This window comes from Rhyacophila brunnea, unplaced genomic scaffold, assembly GCF_057557595.1.
Source record: "Rhyacophila brunnea isolate RB1 unplaced genomic scaffold, BYU_Rbru_1.0 scaffold_22, whole genome shotgun sequence".
Classification (NCBI taxonomy): domain Eukaryota; kingdom Metazoa; phylum Arthropoda; class Insecta; order Trichoptera; family Rhyacophilidae; genus Rhyacophila; species Rhyacophila brunnea.
Window position 1 is genome coordinate 8,817,616 of NW_028232882.1, and position 25,562 is coordinate 8,843,177.

General features: G+C 33.5%; 2 protein-coding genes across 3 annotated transcripts in view; one reads left to right on the forward strand and one right to left on the reverse strand.

The window, feature by feature from the left end:
* The window catches only part of Atg18a (Autophagy-related 18a), a 76,957-nt gene extending 59,717 nt beyond the window's left edge, over positions 1-17,240 (reverse strand). For both annotated transcript variants that reach the window (XM_085949333.1, XM_085949332.1), the window contains exons 1-2: positions 16,985-17,240; positions 12,220-12,381 (exon numbers count right to left, since the gene is read on the reverse strand). In XM_085949333.1, the coding sequence (XP_085805459.1) occupies positions 12,220-12,381; positions 16,985-17,058 (236 nt within the window). In that variant the 5' untranslated portion in view covers positions 17,059-17,240. The remainder of the gene's footprint in view (positions 1-12,219; positions 12,382-16,984) is intronic.
* Positions 17,241-17,654: 414 nt separating this feature from the next.
* LOC147070015 (uncharacterized) lies at positions 17,655-24,648 on the forward strand. The gene is made up of 6 exons (XM_085949469.1): positions 17,655-17,830; positions 18,213-18,379; positions 19,612-19,769; positions 21,107-21,256; positions 22,571-22,693; positions 23,534-24,648. The coding sequence occupies exons 1-6, from the start codon at positions 17,754-17,756 to the stop codon at positions 23,786-23,788; spliced, it is 930 nt and encodes a 309-aa protein (XP_085805595.1). The 5' UTR covers positions 17,655-17,753; the 3' UTR covers positions 23,789-24,648.
* Positions 24,649-25,562: the final 914 nt, after the last annotated feature.

Here is a 25,562-nt window from a genome sequence, read left to right on the forward strand (position 1 = left end):
TTCGTAAATCAAATATCATATCGATGGAGCGATATTGATTCAAGAAGTTTGACGGAACGGTGGTACGATTTGGTCTTTCTTAGAGGAGTTATTTTTTACCAAATGTTGTAATAATTCTAAATAGCAAGGTACCTACACACACCCTGAAATAAGGTGTATAAAATGAAGAATAAGTAAGTATAAGTATACGAAAATTTAACTGAAAAAAATGTCACTAACACAATTATCCGCAATATATTTCGCATAGCACATTCATTTGTGATACCTGCGATGTCAAAAACTACAAGCATTTTAGATTCACCCAATAAAGATATTGCTAACATAACCCCCTTACTTTGAATTTATTATGTATATAACCCGCGGCGTATACTCCATACTAGGCGATTATTTAAAGCCTACTTCTTAAGAAAAATTAATTTTAATTGCATATTGACCTATTTAAATAATCATTTATATTCTATAAAAACAATTTAATTTGCTAACGACATCTGTCGTATATGTAAGAATGTATTATACCCGTCCATCTGTCAAAGGTTTAAAATAATATGCCACAGCGCGCCATCTGTCATTAACGTATTATTATTCACCGAGGAATACTGATATTTTACTGTATGGACTTTATGTCACGTGACCTCAGCATGGCAATCGCAATGTATGCAGTATGGTAGGCTCCGATGGCTAAGCCTAAAACATTTGCGCACAATATTATTAATTGTACCTATATGACTGCAGCTTGTCCTAAATAATTAATAATTAGATAATTTTTAATCAAATTTTATACTTATGGCATTCAATCACATATATAAAAATAAATATAGATTGTTTTTAATTTTTTTTTTATCTAAATAATGATTTTTTTATGTCGTCAGTGAGCTATTGAAATTTCATCGAATTAGTGTCTCGTTGTCATCAGTGTGTAATTATTCAACAGTAGTAATATCGTATTATCTTCTTATTTCCTGTAAGTATACCTGACAAATGTGCTCTTTTTCTCTAACAGCCTACCTCTTTCCAAAAGTCACCCTTTGCCACTGCTATAATATAATATAGTTTTATTAATCACCACATACATCTACTGCTATAGAGACAAAATATAGTTTCTGTTATTAACTATACTATGCACCTCATTTTAATTTCTACGCTCATTATTACGTTTATAATATTACATTTTCGACGCAACGAAATACAATAGTTTACAATACACCTTGCAAACTCTAACAAGTAAAAAATGAGCACTATCACGGGACATGTTGTAACAGTGTAACATTATTTGTTGCAAGAATTGATTAATTATTTTCAATTAATACAACAACGAGAGCAACCTAACATTATATTGTAGCGAGTGATTTATATTGTGCAAACTTGCAAAACCAACCGCATATGATAAAATTGATAAATACTGATTTCTTTTGTTGGATTTCATTATTCTGATAATAAACCAATAAGTGTGAAGATAAAAGCAGGGTTTTTTGTGATGTAACGCGATGGAACGGCGTTCGGCACCCTTTTCATGGTTTTTTAACGTTTCAAAAGCAATCAGACAAAATAATGTTTGCGCTTACATAGTAGGTAGGTACAAGTTAATTTTCCTGAATCATCTAATATGAAAAGACGTATCCTGAAAAACTATCGCGTTTGATATATGCATTGAATTCTATTACCATTTCTTCAAGTGAATGTGAACGCGAATTTTCGCAATTGAATCTAATTATTACCCCAATAAGAGCTTCTTTGAAGACCAAAACAGTTTCTGGACCTTTGTTCATCAAACGCGTCGGACCACCTTTGACACTTTTTGTTCCATCAAAATACGTTGATCGGTGGTTACTCAGTGGAAGACATTCATCCATAAACTCTAAGAAAAGGAATCAAGACGATTTGCCAAACGAAAATTGGACTGAACTTTGGAAATCACCATGAACCCAAGACTGACAGGGCTCTAGCCTGTAGAATTGACCAGATAAGTGAGATAAACGCACATCAAAAATTTGCTCTAATCGTAAAAAAAATCGCCTGCAATGTCGTTCAGGCGTAAAATAAGTGGTTGTGTAATTATTAATTGCATTTTTTGGTTAATGTTTGTTGTTACACTGAATACCCTTCATTTTACTTCGAACACCATTATTCAAAAATCTATATGATGTTTTTACAATTTTATTTTTTAAAACTTTAGTTGTTTATTTGTACTTACATGTTTGTTTGTTTAATTTATTATGCGCTTCGTGGCATAGTAAAAGTTGCTTTAAATGATATTTGAATATAATTTTCTTTAGTAGGTAAGAAGTTTGGCAAGAAGTGAATTCCGGCACCTTTGATTTTTTTTTAAAACCTGGATAAAAGTAATAATATGATATTACTACAGTCGGTAGTCGGATGGTGGAAGGGCTCATCTGTCAATTTCGAGAATGTTGAAGAGCGCAATAATAAGATTTCAATTCAGTCTAGCGAACAAAATAATTGAATGATATACCTACACAATATTTTAGTACCTACTATTTAACCATTTTAACCTGTCTGGGCGTTGTTTTATCTGAGATATTCGATATCATAAGGCAAATGGGGCCTTTTGCCACCAAAATGTTTTTTTTCACCAAAGCAAGACATTACCAATTAGACTAGCTGGATATCTGCTATGCAGGTACCTACATAATAATATCAGGGAATGGGACAAATGGGCGCCGCACTGTCGAATGAAATAAATAAGACGTTTGTTACGATTTTATACATAAATTAGACCAAGCAGTTTCGATATAGTACTTAGTAGTTTCTGCTCTTAACATAATGTTTTTTTATTGCGGATTGAGATTTATCATGCCTGACATATAAAAATAAAAGAACTCTCTTCTCATTGGAACTTAAACATATGCACATTTAAATCATTATTTATAATAATAATAATATTAAATATATATTTTAAAAATACCTATAATTCACGAAAGTCTATTTATTTTAGAATTTCATTCGATTGCGTGGCGCCCAGTGGCGCCGAATCATCCTAGCTAGACATTGATATAGCTAGAGACCCCAATATCATTAGGCAAAGTTTCGAAAAGATAATTTGTCTTTTGAGGGTTGTTTCTTGTCAGTGTTGCCTTCCTTTTTTACACAATTATGGTATGTAATTAAATTTACAAGTGGGTAAAATTTATACATAGTATATCTACATAAATTAATATTGTGTATACTTAGTATGAATTGCCTGCGACATTTTTTTGTGATTTTTCCGAATTTACCTTTCGGGACCAGATACATTTTTTCCGAGCGGTCAGTCGATAATTTTCATTTTCCGAGTCGCTTTTCACATTTAAAAATATGTACTTAAGTACAGTAATTTTCGTAATGTATACCTACTATGTTTTTCTTCGTAATATCCGGCGGGTAATTGTCCTATTAAAGAACCTAATTTATGGATATATATATTTTCTTAATGGCAATAATAATAAAATCGATCCTAAATAATACATCCGAAGAACAAGATTATCTAGAAAAACGTGCAGAAAATGACCATGCATTTTTTCTTATTCTAGCATTACGTGACTGATAGCGATAGCATTAAGCACAGCAAAGAGCACTCAGTAATGTAACACGTAAATGGCATCGTCAAATTTATTAAACTTTTACAAATAACCCAATATTAACATTACTAACCCATCAGCATACATGAGGCTGATTTTTGCTGAACATACTTCCGTTGACGTTCATAAAAAAAACGCCCAATTTGACTCATTAACACAATATAAACATCACCCTAATCGCCTGATCATACGTCATAATACTCATAATACGAGGGTGGGTCAATAATTCCTTAGAAAAAAGCATTAAAACAAGTTTTATTTTTGTATTTTTTTTTCATTTCTCAACATAATTTCCTTGGAGCTCAATACACTTGGTTAGACGTTTCTCAATTTTTTTTAAACCGTCAGAAAAATAAGTTTTCGGAAGGTCCTCAAAATAAGCATTTGTCCGATCGATGACTTCTTCATTTGAAAAAAAACGTTGTCCACTTAGCCATTTTTTTAAGTTTGGGAAAAGGAAAAAGTCACTGGGGGCTAAATCTGGCGAATACGGTGGGTGGTCGACCAATTCGAACTTCAATTCTTCAATTTTAGCCATTGATCGTAAACATGTGTGAACACGGGCATTGTCCTGATGAAAGAGGATTTTTTTCCTGTTTAAATGAGGCCGTTTTTCTTCAATTTTGTTTTTTAGCTGGTCCAATAAAGATGCATAATAATCCCCTGTTATTGTTTTTCCTTTTTCCAAATAGTCAACGAAAATAATTTCACGTGCATCCCAAAATACAGCAGCCATAACCTTACCAGCTGATTTTACGGTTTTCGCCTTCTTTGGACATGGTTTGCCTTCGCAATCCACTGCTTTGACTGTTCTTTCGTCTCGGGAGTATAGTGGTGTATCCATGTTTCATCTACAGTCACAAAGCGACGAAAAAATTCATCCGGATTGCGTTGCATGAGCGACAACAGGGCTTTAGAGGCCACCACCCTACTGCGTTTATTGTCGACTGTGAGCAAACGCGGCACCCATCTTGCAGAAATATTTTTCATGCCCAATTTGTCATGTAAAATAGAAATGACGCTACCTTTTGAGATCCCTGTAACCTCAATTATCTCACTCAACTTTAATCTTCGGTCACTTAACACCATATCGTGGATTTTATTGATCATTTCTGGTGTAGTCACCTCTACAGGACGTCCTGAGCGTGGTTCATCCTTTGTTGATGTACGACCACGTTTAAATTCATTTAACCAGTTATAAATAGTTGCAAGTGAAGGAGCAGATGTGTCGTGAACTAAATCCAACTCATTTTTTATTTCCTTTGCTGTTAACCCTTTTATATTAAAATGTTTAATAACCACATTTTTTCCACAAGCAAATTTTTTTTTTAAATGTACGAGAAACACACAACAACCCGACCAATCTGATTGAAACTTCGCAGCATACTGAATCGGTAGTGCCGCTGCATGAAAACAAACCGCTTGCAGTACTAGTCGCGCCACCTGTCGGCTTTTCTAAGGACTTATTGACCCACCCTCGTACAAACATAATATGATAATTTTTACTCCAATTCCAAGGCAATTTAGATAGGTCATATTTTATTAGCAAATGTAAAAAAATAGCGCGAAAATTACAAAAACAAGAACACACAACTATGTTTAATAAATTCAAAATAAAAATGAACTTGAATACATACAATATTACTATTTGTTTACGATATAGGTTTGAAATTTCGCTCGCAAATCAGTATTCTTCAGCGAGGTTACTATGAATTCGGTAGCGACCGACAGTAGTATTTGAACATTACGTTATTATATCCGCCAATAACAACACATTGCAGTGTTTTCGATTGAGGGGTCTGCGGACCGATACTGGCCCGTTTAAATAACAACAAAAAATTAATCGCAAACAAATTTCTAGACTATGGCCTTGTCCAGATGGCGCGACTTGACTCGCGCGCATTCCAGGTACATGTGACACATTGAGCCGTCCACATGTAATCATCGCCGCATGTCACTTCACGCGCGCGGTCGAGGACATGTGACCTCATTGAGCTGTCCACGTGCACTCGCGGCGAGACACGCGTCATCTGGACAGGCTCTATCTGTTCAATGAAATTGGTCATACTGTACGAAAATATGACGTGGCTTGTTTGCAGTTCACCTGCGGCATTAAACTTTTGTGTATACCCGCCATATGTGTTTGACGTTCGGCTACAATGTACGTATTGTTTGCGATTGCCAATCATTCAAGTCTCAGGTATTCAAATATACCTAGTTTCTTTTCTTGTGTTAACTGTCAATTCATGGTGGAAATGCATTGTATTATTTATTTAATTTAATAAAAAGCAAAATTTTTATAGTAAGTACTTTTTCAACTTTTAATAAATAAATCTGGACCGGTTTCGTCCGCCTCAGAAGGACATTAGGTTGAAATACTTGAGGTTGTTGACAAATAACAGTTTATAATTTGCTACAAATGATTGGCCAGTGACAATTGTCTTGCAACTAATTAAGTAGCTCAGCAGTCACAGTAACCTTTTTAAAATTCACTTTCATATACTTAAGCTCTGTTTATAGAGATTTTTTTCTAGAACGTCGCACAGTTACGTTATACGCATTACGTGTTACGTTGTACGTTATACGCGTTAGTCGCACAGGCAGGACCGTTATATAATTAAATTTGTAATGTGCCACAGGGCCGCAGTCACATAAAAGTTGACAAAATCTGTCATAACGCATTCGAGTCATTCGATCCAAGGTCGATTTCGAACATTGTCTTCTAACAAAAATTATTTTCGGCGATCACTTTTTGCGAAATCTCCCCCACTTGGGACAATAAACAAAACAAAACAAGGCACTCCACTGGGCCTTGGAGTGCCCAAATTCGACTACCGAACTAACTTGTGAAATCGTCTAACTCTTGCTGATCGTGTACCGACTTAATTATTCTTTTATGCAGTGATATTGACATATATATTAATTGTTAAAAGTTGTAAGAATGGCCGCTTATGCCTTGTAAAAAGGCTGCCATACACAGGTGGGATTGCAGCAAGACAGTAAGTCAAAGTTCAGATTAGCAACCCATGGCACCACGTATAAATCATAGTTAAAAGCTCTATTAAACTATTCCACTTAGGTATTGAAAAAATCTTCAATGATTTTATCATATTCACAAATGTGGATGCGAGAATGATGAAGAAATACTATGCCGAAACACTAACCGATTTGGAAGAGTTAACATGCATCTAGTAAGTAAGACCTCTTGTTTTTTTTTTTTACATAATTGGATCGAGGGTATGAACAACGGATTTTCACTCAGAGAATATGCGACATGACAGCGGGTCATAGTAAGTCTTGATAAAATTATAAATATAAAATATGTCTCGTCTTCCCAATTTGTATAATACCCTAAATAAGTAAATGCCTCCGAAATTCGACAGTAAAGTCAAGAAAAATGCAAACGCTAGACAAATCGCTACCTTAGTATTGGTTTGTGACACAGACCACTTTTATCAAAAAAAACTTTTTTACGTAAAACGATCATTGAGTATTGTTATGATACATATCCAGTGACAAAAGACCGAAAAATATTGAAATAAACTAGTTTTAAGTATATTTTTGTTCCAAATCCATAAAAATATTACAAAAGATTGCATTGGTTTGTTCCATATCCGGATATAGAACAAACCAATAGTATTAATTCGCTACGCTATATTATAAGTTGTATTGGTTTGTTCCAATCCTTTTCGACCAATGGCATTGCGCATTTTATCTGGAAGAATGTGGACAAAGAACAAAACAATACGTAATTTAGTCAGTTTATTTAGTCTAACTACATTTAGTTACGTCATGCATAACGTTTGACTGGCTTTAATTTGTTTGTGATTCGTCTTGTATTATTATAAATATATGTTTTAAAGTAAATAATGGATTTTTCTCCATCTCCCCGTAGAATTTCTGATAACATTTGATTTGGAAAATGTTTTTTTCTCTTCCAAAGGCAAACGTATAATTTTTTTTTTAAGTCTAAACTACAGCTTATTGCAATATAAATAAAACTGTATACGATTGTATTTGGCACGAATTCCTGAATGGCAGATCTGGAAATATTTTGTAAATACTGACGCAGATCATTCGTGACATTCCAACCATAAATCATATAGGTACTTAATAATTTTGTGGCTGGATAAAAATGTGTAGGTACCTCTAAATAAAAATTCCGTTATGTCAACTGCTCTCCTTGATATAGGTATTTTCAAATATTAACGTAATTGAACAAAAGTTTTCTGAACCTGGGCATGGAACATTACAAGAGGTAGATACTGCTCATAGCATAATTGAACTTTTCCTAAGAAATTGGGAGGTTTATTCTCCATTTTCATTGGTTCGGTAGGTACTAAGGTATATTGAAAATTTCATCGAAAAAAAATGTTTACAGATGTTAGAGGCTGATTTTTTCGACTACCTCCCAAGCCATTGCAGCCTCTTATGCTTTTACCAATATTCAATTCACAAAATTAAAGTATTTAAATTACGAAAAACAATCTCTTCTGTCAAATGTGAAATGGAAGATGGATTTCAATGATGACTTCATTGAAATAAATTTGATTTGTCATAATATAATTATCCCTCCCAGTAGCTCTAGAAAAAAATGGGTTCCACTTCTTATACAAAATAGTAGTTGCAATATTTTACCTCAAATTCCTATTTAAAAAAATATGTTCCAACAGGAAACAAGAAAGTCGTTGACATTAAGTCACAGAATGATAAGGATTTCTTCAAAGCATTATTTGCATTGTATGCAATAAAAATTAAATTAATTTTTTTATTCTGGAAACGTTCAATTGCCTTATTTCCCTTTATATTTCTTATTTTTTCGATGATATTGTATTATAATTTACATTATGTCCTTTTTCAATCATTTACCAAGATTAAGTATTTTAATATTCTTATTGTAACAATTTTTCTTATCGCAATTAATGATAAATATAATGACCTATAATGTGTCTATTATTATTGCCGAAAACACAGTAACAATGAAATATTACGCGCGTTGTAACACAAAAATAGGAAAAAATATTATCTTGGTTTGTTCCATATCCATAATTTGTTCCATATCCACAAAAACGAAAAACATTTTGCATTTTGTGGACATGGAACATAACAAAAACGTAAAATAAAGCATAACAGTGTATAAGTGCCATGTAAAATCACTATTTATAAGATATATAGCTAAATATAATAATATCCCAACAGAAAGTTTGTTTCTAAACCAAGCGCAATCGTAGTAATAAGCATGTGTACATACATGTAGTGCTCGTTTCCCGCTGATTATTGAAGTTATTTGAATTGGTCTGTGTCACAAACCAATAGTAGGCTAGCGAAATTTAAAATGTGGTCCAGTGGTGCAGAGTTTCATGGATGGCAAAACGAACCAACGATCCAGTGAAATTCGGATTTGAGATTCACTGTCCTCGGTATGATTTCGCAGATTTTTCCCTTTTTTGGTCTTGGTGGAAAAGAAGAAAATCGTGAAGGAAAATTCGTGGTATGTGGTCGCGTCGGAGAAAATGAGGAAGAGCTCCCTTCAGATGGATGGGCTTAAGTAAAGAATCAAAAGGGCCGTCGAATACATAAAGAGATGGAAAATGCTGTCAGACGCCCAAATAGGATAAAAACGCTCCCGCCAGTGTTTGTTAAAGGTTTTTTTTAGAGTGTGCTGTTATTAATTAGAATTTAGATGAAAAATCACATCGCACGTAATAACTAATTACCTAACAGCAGGCTGTCATACGCAAGCAATCCATATAGTGTTGTCAATGCAAAAATTATTAAATTGATATAGCTATGCTATGAGTATTCAAACACACTTAAAGCACATTGGAATCGTTATCTAGTATCGTAATATTATAAAAAAAAATATATATTACTCCCTCTACTAGGTACCTATAGTCGTTTAATTTCCGTGGGTTAATTGTTTTACTTGCAATATGAACGCGTAGATGTATTAAAATAACTGATTTCACTACATCACATCGATCGCATAGTACCAATTTCTGCGCAAACAGGATTAAAAAAAGAGACATTTTAACCGACGAAATTATGTAGAAGTATTGTTATAGGAACACCTAACCTACCCCCATTCAAACGTGGACTTGACAGTCAATAGCTGTTTAATCCTCTGGAAAGTACAGAGTATTCTCCCCATGACAATGGCTGACGATTCATCGTCGAAATCCGGTAACGGATAACACACCCGAAGACGAAGAAATTTAAAAACAGAAATATCGATATTAAATTTACATTGACGTCAGTCCATTGTCGTTCACACAATCACAATGCCAATCAACTCCTAGACGGCATTTCAATTAATTGAATTCAGTGTCAATGGACATGGTTAGTTATTTATATATTTATAAGCATTTATAGATGGCAAGCCTGTAAATATACCTAATTCAAAAGCATTAGTATTCTAATTATTTGAGTCAGCATTCATTTGCTTGATAGGTAGGTACAATGCCATTTTTTTTACAATATAATGTAGATATTTAATAATAGTTGGGACTTATTTTTTCTTCTGGTTTGTCTATGGTGAAATAATTTGATTCTAATAGGTATATTGGCAAGTGGAAAGTTATTATGGCTTTTACGGTATTATCAAGAAACATCGATTCATTAGTATGGCAGTATCTACATTCTACGTGATGTTATATTCAACTGAAATGTCAAGTTTTCTTCTCGTAATACGACAGCCACTCGTAGCAGATACCCTGTAATAGATTTGTGAGTGAAAATAAAAATCTATCAAATAGTGTTCCATAAAACAAAACCTGAGATTATCAAAGTCAGAAATGGTTTGTCAATAATACTAATGTACCCAAAATAAACGCAGGCGTAGACGTCAAAGATTTTCTGGCTACAACCGGCGTAGACGTAGACATCAGCTATTATAATATGTAAGAATTATACATAATAATATACAGATCACATAATATATAAAATTGGCATGGCAACACAATTCATTTGAAATACAATAACATTCTGCCTAATATGTACACTGCTTGTAATTGTAAAGGATATAAAAACTATTTTAGTTATGTCATATATCAACAATATAATATATACCATCTACTGAATATGCGATATATGCTATACCTAAAAATACATAGGTAGTGATAACTATTGAAATATTCTCTCTCGTGTCATCAACAGTTATAAATATAGTTAAAATAATAGCAATATATTGTATTCCGAATAAAATTAATATCGCGATAACCAACCCTTAAATTTTCCACTAGCCAGTCGCCACTGGGGAGTTATTGGGTATGATAAAATTAATTATCTGGTGAATGTGTATATTTTAATTAGGTAATAGGTATAGTGCAAGAAAAATATAGACACGTCTGGTAGGGATTGCAATATCGGCATTCCGCTGTTCATCGTTACCGAAACACCGGTTGTAAAAATCTAAAATACCGACATTTTCTGTATTAAAAAACAAGACATTAAAAATACAATATCTAAAATGACATAATTACCATATAAAAGTTAAATAATAAACAATCCACCACACATAATATAAAATATATATTATATTGAGCGGAAAATACTACTGACTTCTCTATTCGGCTATGGTTTTTGACGGAAGAGTTTAAAAATCCTGACGTTTTAAGTTTCTCGATGACATTGTATTTCATTTTGTGTAGAAAAGTTGACGTCACTGAAAAAAATAGGGTGCTGTGAAAGAATTGGTTCAATAATATGTTTTTAACGAATACCGGTATTCAATATTATGTAATACCGAAAACCTAGTATTGATATTCTTATTAGGTTCTGGTATGTCGTCATATTTTGGCTAATTAGATCGCACCACCACGGGACTATATAGTGAGATAGGAAGTTACGGTGTTAATTACATTGTTTATTAGTGATACGCCCGATTAAGACCGGGTGTGGTTTGGTGGGGCCATTAACTTCAATGTTTATTAGTAGATAGCCAAGATCCAAATTAAACTATGTTGTAGGCAAAGGGGTAGTTTTAGGCGATTTTGCGTCCCGCGGGTGGTGGCGAGTGCATTGTCAAACAAGAGCTTGTCCACGTATTAAAATTGTGAACTAACAAGCCCTTCCTGTGCAGTTAATCGCACTTCCGTTTTTAAATGAGGGACGCCCCAAAATTTATCATTTCATTTTACGCTTCTGTGGTGTACGGATCGATCAATTTACGAGTAGTACAGTACAGTACTTTTTATAATAAAAATATGTCTAAAACAATCAGGAGTGATATTATAATTATTATTAGTAAACTTTTGGTTTATTGCGAAGAAAACGAGTCGCATCTAAAAAGAAAGCCGATACATTATTTAAAAAACTCGCGTTGCCGCCATGACAGGTACGTCACTTATAAGTCTTCTATATGCTACTAGAGCGACTTCCTGTTATAGACGAGATCTTGTTGTCAGACAGTAGGTACCTACGTGTCAGTGATTTGTTAGCGAAGCCATATCGCATATTTTTAGTCTTTCATTTTCGTTGTAATTATTGAATAATTTGTAATAGGCACACTCATAGTCACCATTCACGTGACGTTTGTTTACATTTTTTATTTCAATACAAATACCTCGACATAATTAAATCATATAAGAGTATTCACAGTGCAAGATAGGCAATGGCAGTGTGTATTATTGATTAAGCCTCTTACCTAGGAGCGGAGAGTGTGACCACAGCAACCAACGAGCTGCTGAAGAGGCGCTCCACGAGGTAGGTGTCCTCGCCACCCTTACTGCAGTAGATCTCTTCGAGGCCATCGTCAGCTCCGAGAGAGAACAACCGGTATCCTGAGCCGCTGCCGACAGCTAATGATCTGCAACGACAAAAGCACGCTGTCAAAGAGAACATAGGTACATACATATATTTTTTTTCCATCCGTTATTATTCCTGCTGGATAGTAAAAGACAAGCTGCTCTGCTACGTTTATAGTTGGGTTTTTTCGGTAATGAGATGCAGAATAATATGTTTACTGTACGCATTTTACTAGATTGGACGACTTCGGTAGACAGGACAAAGGTGCCGTGCATGGATAACTGCGAATAAATATCCTGAAGAGCAAAAATGTATTGGACGTCGGAAATAGTCTACTTGAAGTTATGGAGTGCATTTTGTCAAAAGATAATAGCATGTTGACTGCGCCGATTCACATACGAGCGTCCTAATTAAGCAGTATTTTATTGTGGGTGCCGTTAGCTCTGGGAGAGGGTAGAAACTTCTACCTCTATAAATTTGATGAATGACAACTGCCGTAAAAATATGTAGCCGATGATTGGTTTATGTATATATAATTAACATTGCTTGCAAAGGTCTGACGACCACCACCCCTTAACATTAAGGCTATATCTCAGTTGAGGCATGGTCTAAAAAGATCGTGGCTAGCGATGCGCGGATTGCAGGTCGCGGGTGCAAATGACGCATGCCGACCGACATATAATTTGTCATATAAATCCAACATGCGTCAATTTAATGTTCTGTTTATTGTTCTATTAGTAACAATAATAATATATTCATTGATATGTTTTTTTTAAGTAAATGGGTAACGTTTTTAGTCATCTTTGCATGATTTAAGAATTAATACCCCCGTCGCCATCACGAAACAAATTGACGTATGCACACCTCTGCGTTCGCTCTCAGACTGCCAGCGAGTCCAAAATTTCGTCGCGCCTATAGTTCAAAATTATTTGCCGTTTCACTGAAGTATCGCCTTAAGGGGATACCTACCTATGACCAAAAACACTAAAATTAACACTTATACCTACATACATAACCAGTTCTTTCCATTTTATTATGTATTCAATTTTATTTTATTCAAAATTATTATCAAAGTCAGACAGATATGTAGGTACTTAACTAAATAAAATAATGTTAAGGGGGGACATGCTCGTCGAAGGTCAAAATTGAGTTTTTATTGTATTTTCAAACCATGATCCTGGACACTCCTTAAACGTTGTAGATAATCTATTTATATAATTTTGAAGCCTTATTATCCTTTATAGTTATTTTAAACATTTGATGACTGCATAAAGTATTTTTGTTACATAAAATAGTATTCTTTTAAACCTCTCGCTCTAATGTTTTAGAATATAGTCATATTTCGGTACATAACTGTGCAGTGGTGTTAGGATTTTTTACATTTATTAATTTTTAAACGCATTTATAAAACCATTAGTATAATTTATTTTGAGATAATTTTTGTAAAATATTCACGATAAAAAATTATATTGATAATCTCTGTGATCCCAAATTTGACAAGAATTAGGCATTTTACTATTCAAAAAATCGGCAAGATTAACACATTTGAAGATGATTCTAAAGATATTTATTATAAGCTATGTTTTTAACCATTCAAGTGTGATAAACATTTTATGAATAATGATTGTTTTATAATAATTATTGACCTAAGAATAAGGTAGTGTTTTTTTTAAATACGCCATTTCTTTTGTCATTCCCTAGTGGTTAAGCTACAACATACGGCCGTAGCCATAAATTGACAAACTATAATTAAAGTAGGGAGTAAAATTATGTTAACGCGCGTGTTTGAACATGTACCTAACCGATTTTTTTTAAATTTTTTTTTAAACGGTACATGTTCAAATACGCGCGTCAATATCATTTTACTCCCTACTTCAATTATAGTTTGTCAATTTATGGCTATGGCCGTATGTCGTAGCTTAACCACTGGGGAATGACAAAAGAAATGGCGTATTTCAAAAAAACACTACCTTATTCTTAGGTCAATAAGTATTATAAAGCAATCATTATTCATAAGATGTTTATCACACTTAAATGGTCAAAGACATAGCTTATAATAAATATCTTTAGAATCATCTTCAAATGTGTTAATCTTGCCGATTTTTTGAATAATAAAATGCCTAATTCTTGCCAAATTTGGGATCACAGAGATTATCAATATAATTTTTTATCGTGAATATTTTACAAAAATTATTTCGTAATAAATTATGCTAAGGGTTTTATAAATGCGTTTAAAAATTAATAAATGTAAAAAATCTTAACACCACTGCACAGTTATGTACCAAAATATGACTATATTCTAAAACATTAGAGCGAGAGGTTTAAAAGAATACTATTTTATGTAACAAAAATACTTTATGCAGTCATCAAATGTTTAAAATAACTATAAAGGATAATAAGGCTTCAAAATTATATAAATAGATTATCTACAATGTTTAAGGAGTGTCCAGGATCATGGTTTGAAAATACAATAAAAACTCAATTTTGACCATCGACGAGCATGTCCCCCCTTAAGTAGGTACTTATTATAAAACATACCAATAATTAAAAATAATTAATCGTTTTCCGTGCTTTAGTTCGAAAATTATTATAATAAAAGTCGAAAATTATTATAATAAAAGTAGGTCCTTATCTCTACATACACAAATGAATAAACATTCAAGATCGTTAGAAGAAGGGCAATGCTTTCATATTGTATATTCACAAATTATATTTTTAGAAATCGATAATCAGTATTAACAAGGTTTCATTAGGTATGCTATTTTGATTAAACAATCATTATGGTATTCAGAGCGATAGTATAATATTACCAGCATAGAATAGTCAAAAACTTAAACAAAGAAACCAGACATTGAATAATTTTGTATTCCATTTTCAAACGGCCAATTACTTTTTTCTCTTCACTTGTCTATGATGCAAAAAATCTTGAAGGCATGACATCATACGGACGTAATCAAGTGTGGGCATGGTTTGTTTGTGTTTGTGTGGATAATATTATTATTATGCCAGATAACCTTGTACGTTCGTTCGTTACGTATCAGCTGTTCGTAAGTACATACCCGTGTAAGCTACATTAAAAATATTAACTCTTCAAAAAGATCAATCTAGAATTAGGTAACATGGCGATGGATGAAACTTAATTATTGTATTGTACATCAAAACTTGTACCTAATTATCCTTTTTAGTACCATAAAAATATGGTGTAATAGTGTAATGCCATACAAATATGATGAAACTATAACACCATATAAATAACCAAATCTGTCGATTTAAATAGGGGAAATGGAGGGTAAAATGAACCGAAAACAGCACCAACAAATTATTAATTTTATAATAATTGTATTCTAATTTAATTCTGTTGGATTACAATTATAACATAGGCACAAAATCTTAGTTTACTTCGAGTATTATGACTCGAAAATCTATTATTAAAAACTGACTATTTCACAACATTGTGTTAACATGTTGTCATAGCAAAAAATATATCATTAAAAAATAGTTGCACCCATTTATTATTTACAAAATTCCAACACTGGCATTGAAATTAGAAACGAAGAAAAGGATGTAGGTACTTCGTTTTGGCGGGAACTGTCAATTTATCAAAATGACACATTATAATATGCATAATAATCTATAGGTACCTACCAATCCCTTTTCAATGTTAAATTGATATTATTATACCGAATATTTTATGAATGTAATTCTAAATGTAATTGTCTAAATTATTGTAAATTGGCATGCATTGTTTTTAAATTTAATTTAATGAAATTAATGTCAGATTTTTTAAATATTCGAGATCGGGCAACACCCTAAATTAAATCCTACATCCACACTGAAATTTAAATATTATTGACAACTGTTTTTTTAATTGGCAAAATCAGCGACCACAATAGATTATGGTTTTGACAAAAAAAATCTTACATTATTTAGAAAACGATTGTCGCAGCCCTGAACAGTATATCACATACAATATTTGAATGACATTCAAAAATTAGGTTACGACGATTAGAACAATAATTAATACGAAAAAACAAATGAATTAAATATAATTTTTTTACAGAATTCGACGGCAAATTTAGGCACAAAGGCGCAGATTACAATAGTTTGTGTTGCTATGTATAATAGTATGAAAGGTTTTTGTACGTCATGGTTGATTTCATTGTATTATAATAGCAAGGCGCGAATCGTTATAAAAATTATGGAAACCGTTATTGTTTCCGATTTATGTAGAATCCTAGTCTCTGTTTTAGTTTTAGATTAATGCCAAAAGATATATCGTATTTTTCACGCACGTATCTAAAAACGCTCCGTTTGTTTTCAATAATATTTTCATGTAAAACGTAAATAACAACATCAACGGAATGACGCCATATTTGTTTACCAATCTAAACGTCCAACTGACAACTGGGACGACCCACTTTTCAAAGCATCATAGCCTTCGGTGAAAATGGATAAAAATAAATCAGATCCAATAATTTTGGGAGAAGATTTTATTTGCATGTACGAGTCGTTTCAAGGGTGACATGAAACAATGGAAAGTCGATATTTTGTCAACACTCAGTTGCGCAGTAGTAACACAGACCCCGAGTAGAGTTTTGCATGGTGAACTAAACAAAGAATATTACGATATGTCTGATTGGATTATGTTTATTGATTAAACTTACGTGCAGTCTTGATTAAAGTTTACAAAACACCCTCCTGCATTTGCACCCTCGGAGGACTGACTGGCTAGGTTCATTAGGGCGATTAAAAATTGTTTTTTAGCACTGTGATTACCACATTGACGTTTTAAAATAAGTATAAATATAACACTTTATTGTATACACACAGTTATTGTTCGAGTATAGTCCACTCTGACACTAAAATTTGTAAGATTTGACACAAAGAACGACCTTGATTATGCGATATTCGCTCGCGACTGGCTATTGAGCGAAACAACAGCTGATGAATAGGAAACGGATATTATGTTATGTCAAAATAATAGATAGCTCGTCGCCGTTGCCGTACCATCAAAACGATCGCTCATTGCCATCTACTGGTCAAATAAACAGGATACCATTTGCACCTGAGCTCATGTTGACATGCCACCAACACAACAATATCCTAACTCCTAGTGTTGCTATCCGCAATATTTATTTAGAAAATTTAATAATTTTTCTCTAAATGGTAAGCACAATAATATAAGAAAGTAAACACCACCAAAAAGTGAAAGAAATAGCTTGATTTTTTTAATTACAATTAAATGGTATAACTATGAAATAAAAATTAATAATTGATTCAAGTTTCTATTAATATTTTTTCTTCTGGCAGCACTATACGAAACGTCAAAGTTTTGAAGTATTGTTTATATGCACGTGTGTACCGTATCTTGGTATATTATTTTTTGGTAATAATTTATATTTAAAGTACACAGTTTATTAAAAATTAGCAGAGATGGGGAGAAAAATACCCGGTAAAAAACACAGAGGTGTTAAGGATCCATACTCTCAGCATGCCAAAAGACTTGATAGGTAACCGTGAATAATATATTTTTTATTTTATAATGATGTTTGTAGGTTATAAATGATTGCATATTTTTCATAGAACTAATTTATTATAAAAAGATTGTTCCATTGTACGTGATTTATATTCGTGTTAATTTTAATATACAGACACCACAGTCGCTTTGAGTTTGTGTGTGCGAGACCTCTTAACACAGCCATTGCTCAAAACACTCCTGGCGTGTAGCCATTAGATACATATACCTTCACTGCTGACCAGTTAATTACCACATTTAATTATCATGCTAATTGCTACACGCCAGGCGTGTCTTGAGCACAGACCGAGTTGTGGTAATTAACTGGTCAGCTGTGACTGTGTTAATATAATCTAATAGTTTTCTAATTATTCCAGTATAAAGACTAAAATAAACAAGACACCAACAAATCCTGATGATCAACCGATTCCGAAAACACTCATAAGGCTAATGGATTGGAAGAATAAAGCCAACAAGAAGAACAAAAAAGATAAGGACAAAACTGGAATATCAGCTCAGTCGGCAAAGATTATAAAAAGGAAAGGTTGGAATTAGATTTTTTCATTTGAAATATTTATTGTCATTACCTCAACCACTATCAATCCATTGCTTCTCGGTCTTTAGTCGTGCATTGCCATAGACTTCCTCGTTGATCCACGGGCTCCTTTAGGTCTTTCAATATCTTTTGGGTACCACTGGATGCTATAATTTGTCCAAAAGTAATCTTTTCTTTGGAGCGATGTGACTGCGTATCTCCACTTAGAGTTTTTGACGCATATTATATCTATTACTGTGCAGGATGCTCAATATAATATATCAAATATTATTAATTAACGTGGCATATAACAGAAGAAAATACAAAATTTGGTGTATTTTGGGACTGGAAGTCTGAACAATATGTAGACTTTGCAAGAAAGATGTATGTAATTGTGATGCCCTGTCTTTTCTCATCATAGAAATCAACATTTCAGGATCACATACAATATAATAACTAAGAGTTACCCAAAAAATTGTTAACATCATCATTTTAAAATCGATGTTTTGGTGGCTATAGCATTTTTTCAAGTTGTTGTTATGTCAACATGTGCGTCATCGATTTAATTCGATTATTATCTAACGTCTTAACATTATGTAGTATATTGGATAAACTTTCCATTGGAAGTTGCAATTGGAGAAATTGCGACAATTTACATTGTGTTTGGCATAATATAATATGTAAGTATTTTATGATGTTTTTCACACAGATAAATTCTTTTTACCATCATCATTGATTCTGAAATCTAGTGAGTGTTTATGCTGCCTTCAGAATATCTCTACACTTCTGCCTGTCCTGTTGTTTTTTAAAGTTGTTTTAAAGACCAAGTGTGATGGCTACTCTATTCTGGCTGAGTGAATACCTGAATATGTTTCACGATTTTTCCCTATCACTCTCCATTGTGAACATTCCCACACAGTGTCCAGTAAAACTATATATGTGTCGCTGAGTTTCAAAACCCGCTATAACACTTTTTCATTATGTTGAGAAAATCAACAAAAACTTTTTGAACTAAAAAGGTTTTTTAATGTTTCAGTAGTGTTATAGCGGGATTTGATAGACACATTGATTTTGTTTCATAAATGACAGTTAATCGTAGCGGCTTTTGAAAGAGGCGATAAAATTTTCATGTAGAGATTTTAATAACGAATCCAACGATATATATATCTTAATTATTTCAAATGAGTGTTATAGCGGGTTTTGAAACTCAGCGACACATATATTATAATGTTTTTTTATAGATTTGCTTAAAGCCAAGCACAGCAACCCCGTCAATAAGCTGAAAAAACTCAAAGGCGAGTCAAACAAAAGTTTCAACGTACGAATCAATGATGCCATGAAAAACCTTATGGATGAAAAAGGATTTGACGATATTATAAATGATCTTCCTCAAGAAAAAGTAATTTTTAATATATCATGTGAATACGTGTATTAATTAAGGCTCTAAGTACCAAATTGCTTGTAATTACAAAATACCGAGTCATTGTAGTAAAATTGCATGAAGCAGACCTTTTGAAAGATGTGGTTTCACAGTGTGAAGCAATCACGGCAGCTTCTATAATTTTAGGTATTAGGAACTCGCAAGTGTCCACCATCGTCAGCCATTTTATATTGAATGCCGTTGACCACTGCAGTGGTACTTACACCATTATAAATAAAACACGCTAACGGACTTACAACGAAACAGGTTTAAATATTTTGCTGTATTTTTTTGACTTGCTTGAGGCACTTAGACCATAGTTGAAGTTATTGGCGTTGGTATGTAGAACATTTTTTTATAAAAATATCAGTTTTCATTTTTTTGGTACTTAGCGCCTTAATTAATACACGTATTCATGTGATGGCGCCTAAATTAATTTTTTTGCAAAAAAATTACCTCTGGTTAGCTACAAGTGACTTCATATTGCAAGTTCATTTGTGTAGAACAAGAGTGGGGAATCTGTCCATGTTGGGATGCCGCATTCATTTTTCTGTAATCAAATTAGTCTGCATTCAAGAAACTTCGAAGGCTATTTATTCTATGTAATTTTTCATATTTAAATTATTCGATCTTTCTTAGCAGCGACAATGACATTACAGTTTCATCTACTGGGAGGTCAATCAATTTCATCTGTAGTTCTTTAGGTGCATTGATGACATCAACTACGCGGGGCCGATATGCTAATATTTTTGCGATTTCAGGATTGTCAAAGTCGGTCAATCCATCATTTTATTAATATGTCTATAACAGATGCATATTCTTCAAATGATTTGCATAATAATCAAACTCATCAATGACCTTCGCTAACTGGAGAAAATTTTATATCCGAAATTTGTTTTTGAAGATGTTAGTATTTTTCTGAAGTGTGTTATTTAAAATCGTCCCGTCTGCAACCTCTCGAAACGTCAACAAAAATTCAAACCGGTAGGAGTAAAAGACTCGGCATCTGTGCATTCGTGACCGCAACACCCTAGTGAAATTTGTTGCTTGCGACATCAGTTATTTTTCAAGCAAAAATGTCACAATCGAGCAATGTGCAAAGGTACATTAGGTTACATGTGTTTTGTGAATATACAATGTGTTGCAATTTAGATGAGTTTTACCTTGCAAGGAAGTATTCGACTCGTTTTGATTTTACATATTACACAAAAATGCAAACGGAATTAGTGGAATAGAACACTCCCATCAATTAGAATTTATTGATTCACTTTGTTTTCTTTTTATGATCATATAAACAAATTTTATTTCTTCTTTAGGAAAAACCACAAAAGAATGACGATGAGCCAAGTGTTTATATACAGAAAAAGGGAAGAAAACGGCGTCGCTTGATCAAGGGTGAACCAGTCTTGTCAAAGTCCCAGAAGAAAACTATAAAAGAAAAATCAAAGAAAGAACAATACAAGCAGGTACGATATAATATTTGCAATGTTTATTGTTTTTTTATGTATACTCAATATTTCTTATTCACCCTTTCGTCCACCCTTCACCCCAATGTCCACTGCTGGACATAGACCTCTTCCATTTCATACCATTCTGCTAGTCCTGTGCCTTCCGCATCCAACTGAGAGAAGCGGCTCTTCATCCGTTGAATCTAGTAGGGGACCTTTTAATACTTTGATGTCACATTCAAGGCCTCCATTCTAAAACTTACTACTCCCTCTCTATAAACAGGCCGTAGCATTAAATTGCAAGTTTGATGCTGTAGTGCTACTTATTGCTGAACTTCGACTGCAATGCAGTAAACCGATATTGTATAAGCAATAACTAGTGCCGTAGCCTGACTATAGAGGGCCTTGTCTCGCACCAATAATCTTTCCTACTTAAATAACCAGCCCACTGACGCTTAGGTTTTATGGCGGTTTGTAAATATTGTTTCATCACGGATATCTTTATTTTTGGTTTTATTTTTAACATTGATCATTACGTTGCTTACTGTGCATTTGCAATAGTTGCATATTAGGTGGTAGCGCGGTATGGTGCTTCACCTGAGAAACAAACACAGGGAGGTCCTCATTATCTGAGTCCAGACACTTACGAATTTGCCAGAATATGCAAAAAAACTACAAAAACATACAAAACACAAGTGCAATAACTCATAGTCGTCAAGTGTCACTTTCAATCACATACTTCTACGCTAGTTCTGTCTTGCTCATGTGTCTTTTTTTTCTAAGCGTGTCCCAATTAAACACAAATATGGCCCCAGTTTTACGCAGATTCGCTGTAAGAGTTATTTTTTCAGTCCCAATTACCTTCGGATACCGAGGATCCCCTGTAATGGCAAAATAGAAGCTTATTCTCCCGAAATTGTTTCAACATTTGGATCTTAGAATATAATAAATGACTTGTAGAAAACAGACAACATATTGCAGCTTAGTAAGCAGTCGTCGATCGAAGAAAAATATATATCGTTTTAATGATTGTTTGGCTATAAGGTATGGGAGATATGGGAATTGAGTCAAAAAAACAAGCCTTAGTTTCACATCGTTTAATTTCCTTATAATCTTCCACGATTTAGATTTATATTAAATGTGAATTTTTGGATGCGAGAGTATATGAAGGTAAAATAAAGTAACAAGTAAACCAGACTGCTACTTTCAAAAATAAAATAGGGATGTCAGTTTATGGCCAGTGTGTCCAGTAATATTCTAGATTTATTTTTTCCCAACATGCCACAATTATGTACATCATAATAATATTGTATAACTTGTTTTATTTCACAGGAAAAGGAATTGGATAAGCAATACTTGATTCAAAGAGACGTTGTACAATTTGGAGAGATAGTTCACGAGCCACCTAATTTAATTAAACCAAGAAAAGCTGAGCAGACAAACTACGCTCCTAGAGTAAGTACATAATTATGTAGTGTCAAGGCTTGAGAGAGCATTCAATAAACAATAATATATAAAGTTGTGATTATATTGAGATGCACGTTGCGTACTGTTACGCTGTCACGGCGACAAATTTAGTCTGTGGTTTCGTCATTTTGCAGAATATTTTGAACAAAAATCATCTCTAAATTCTATTATGTGGAGTGTTAACTCTGATGTATTGGTATTTTGAATTATTATTCATTATTCATACTAATATCAATTAATTTTAACAGTTTCTACATGTGCGTACGTTAAAATGACTTTCGAAATTATATCCAAAGATAATATTTTGAACAGAACTCAACCTGCAGACCATGGATAGTAGACAACATTCTTATAGAAAATGCATGGTGCCAACCGCTAAAAACAACAAACACGCGATTTTTACATGAGTCGAAAATGTGTAGGCATGTAGAAAATGATAAAAAAACGTTCATTGAGTCATGCAAGTGTCGATGCAGTGCGATACAACGTGAGGTGATCTTACTGTTGTTCTGGTGATTTCGGCAGATTTTCTGACAATGTTCGTTTAAAGATTCAAAATGTGCTACGGGACGTGAGCATCAGTCTGATTATTACATAACATATTATTTTCCCGTAGCGGCAGCTTACTGTGACGTCACGTGATAGTACGCGACGTGTAGCATAATATAATCACAACTTAAGTGTCTTTGTTTTGCACATTTAATGGACTATTTTGCTTTTAAAAACATTTACTTAAATAATATGTAAAGCCTGGAAAAATATTGAATTAATAAAATGTATTTTATGTTAATTTTATGTCTTATATTCTGTATATTTTAAATGTTTTAGCCTGCCAGAAAAGACCTTCTGCTCAATAAGCTATTTGAAAGTAATTCATACAGCAAACCGAGTGAAAAAATCGCCAAGCCCAACATTATGGTGAATCAGAAAAAAAATGAAGGAGTGCTGAACTTGAAAGGAAAACGAAGGGACCTACCCAACAATGTGCGGCGGAAATTAGAACAGACACAAAAAGAAGCCATCGAGGCTTACAAGCTATTGAAACTAGAGCGACAAACAGAAAAAAATAATTTAAACGCATGAAAAAAAATCAGAAAGGTATTATGTACAGTAGAACATTGATTTTCCGGACAAATTAGAGATAAACTAAAGAGTTTGGACTATACCTAAAGGGATTCATATTATGATTTTTTTATATAGTGACACTTCTTGATAGTGATTCTGGAAAGTTTTACGTGTGACTGAAATGTTTGCCACAAAAGAATTTATTATCGCGAGCGTAATACTACAAGGTTCTAATTATTTATGTTTGCCAGAACAAACCTAACAATGAAGTGTATTCTAAACATTGTTACTTTTGTTTCACCAAAAATAAACACTTAGAACCTTGTAGTTCTGCACCCGCGATACACCTTGCAAACCTATGCAGCACAAACAAGATGGCGGTCTGCTTCGACATTTTGTTATATTGTACCTATGTTTTATGTTTTATTATTTACTACTTTTTCGCCTATGGCAGCAGATAAACAACAATTCAATTTTTTGCAGCTTGAATTTCATATAAGTACATAATATTTACAGGCCATCCATAGACTGAAACCGCATGTGGTTTTGAATCGTGTGCCATACTAAACTTATGGTTTCTTTTCATGGAAATATATTTTCACAAAGTATATTATAAGTATCTGATCGTATCCGTTTATACCATACACTTACACTTACAAACTTAGTGAAAATATATTTTCATGAATACAAATAATAAGCCTACAGAAGAGGTTTTCTTCAACGTATTTCGAATGAATGTTATTAGGATAATCGAGGTTCTACTGTAACGTATTTATTTTTATAGTTTTGTAGATTTTATGTCAAATTAGATCTTTATCCAATTAACCCATAATTCATATTGTATTGTATTTTTATAAGATTACAATATTTTGTTTGTATCCTGTGTTTTTTTTTTTTTTTATCATTATTTCAAACAGTGCCATCTATGTCATGTTGATTGTCACTCTTAGTGTAGGTTTCAACCAAATTATATTAGTTTTACTATTTAGACACAGAGAACACTGCGTTACTAAAAAGTATATGTAGCAGACAAGACTGTTAGTAACCTTATGCTGCGGAATGCCATGCTACATACCTGATACAACTGCAGAAATCAGAAAATCTACTCTTAATAGAGCACCGCACATATCCTGCCCTCTACCTTACTACGCCTCGTCATTTTTGCCGCTAACCTTTTCTCTGGTACATTCCCCATGACCAGACACTGCATGTTTTGATTTTAGTGATCAACACCTGGCCTGCAGTCTTTTTGATTTTGACCTGGATGATTTAGCCATCGGCCAATGTCCACGACTTCGTTCAACCATTCTCAGTATTCGATGGCATGCAAGGCTTGTGTCAGTGAAAAACAGGTAGCGTAAAGTGTACAACCAATGAGTGCCATCATTGCTCATGTATGTGTGTGTAACATGGACTCTTTGACTTCTTAAACGAAATTCAAAAATTGCAAGTAGCTCAATGTGGTATGGAAAGGTGCATGTTGGGCAGTGGAAAAACCACAAAAGAAACCAATGGATAAAGGAGTACACGATATGACAGAGGTCGCCAAGCAGATGAAATGGCAATGGGCTGGATTGTCGCTCGGCGAGTGGACAATCGCTGGACAAATGCCATCATACAGTAGTAAACAAAGGGCACCAAAAATGCCAAAAAACCTGTTAGATATACAAATCCATAACAGCTCGGTGGATGTACGTGGCAACGAAGAACTAGGGACCGAGTGAATGAAACTAAGTGAAGCCATCATTTAGCAGTGGATCGACTCCAGCTAATGATGATAAAAAAAAATTCA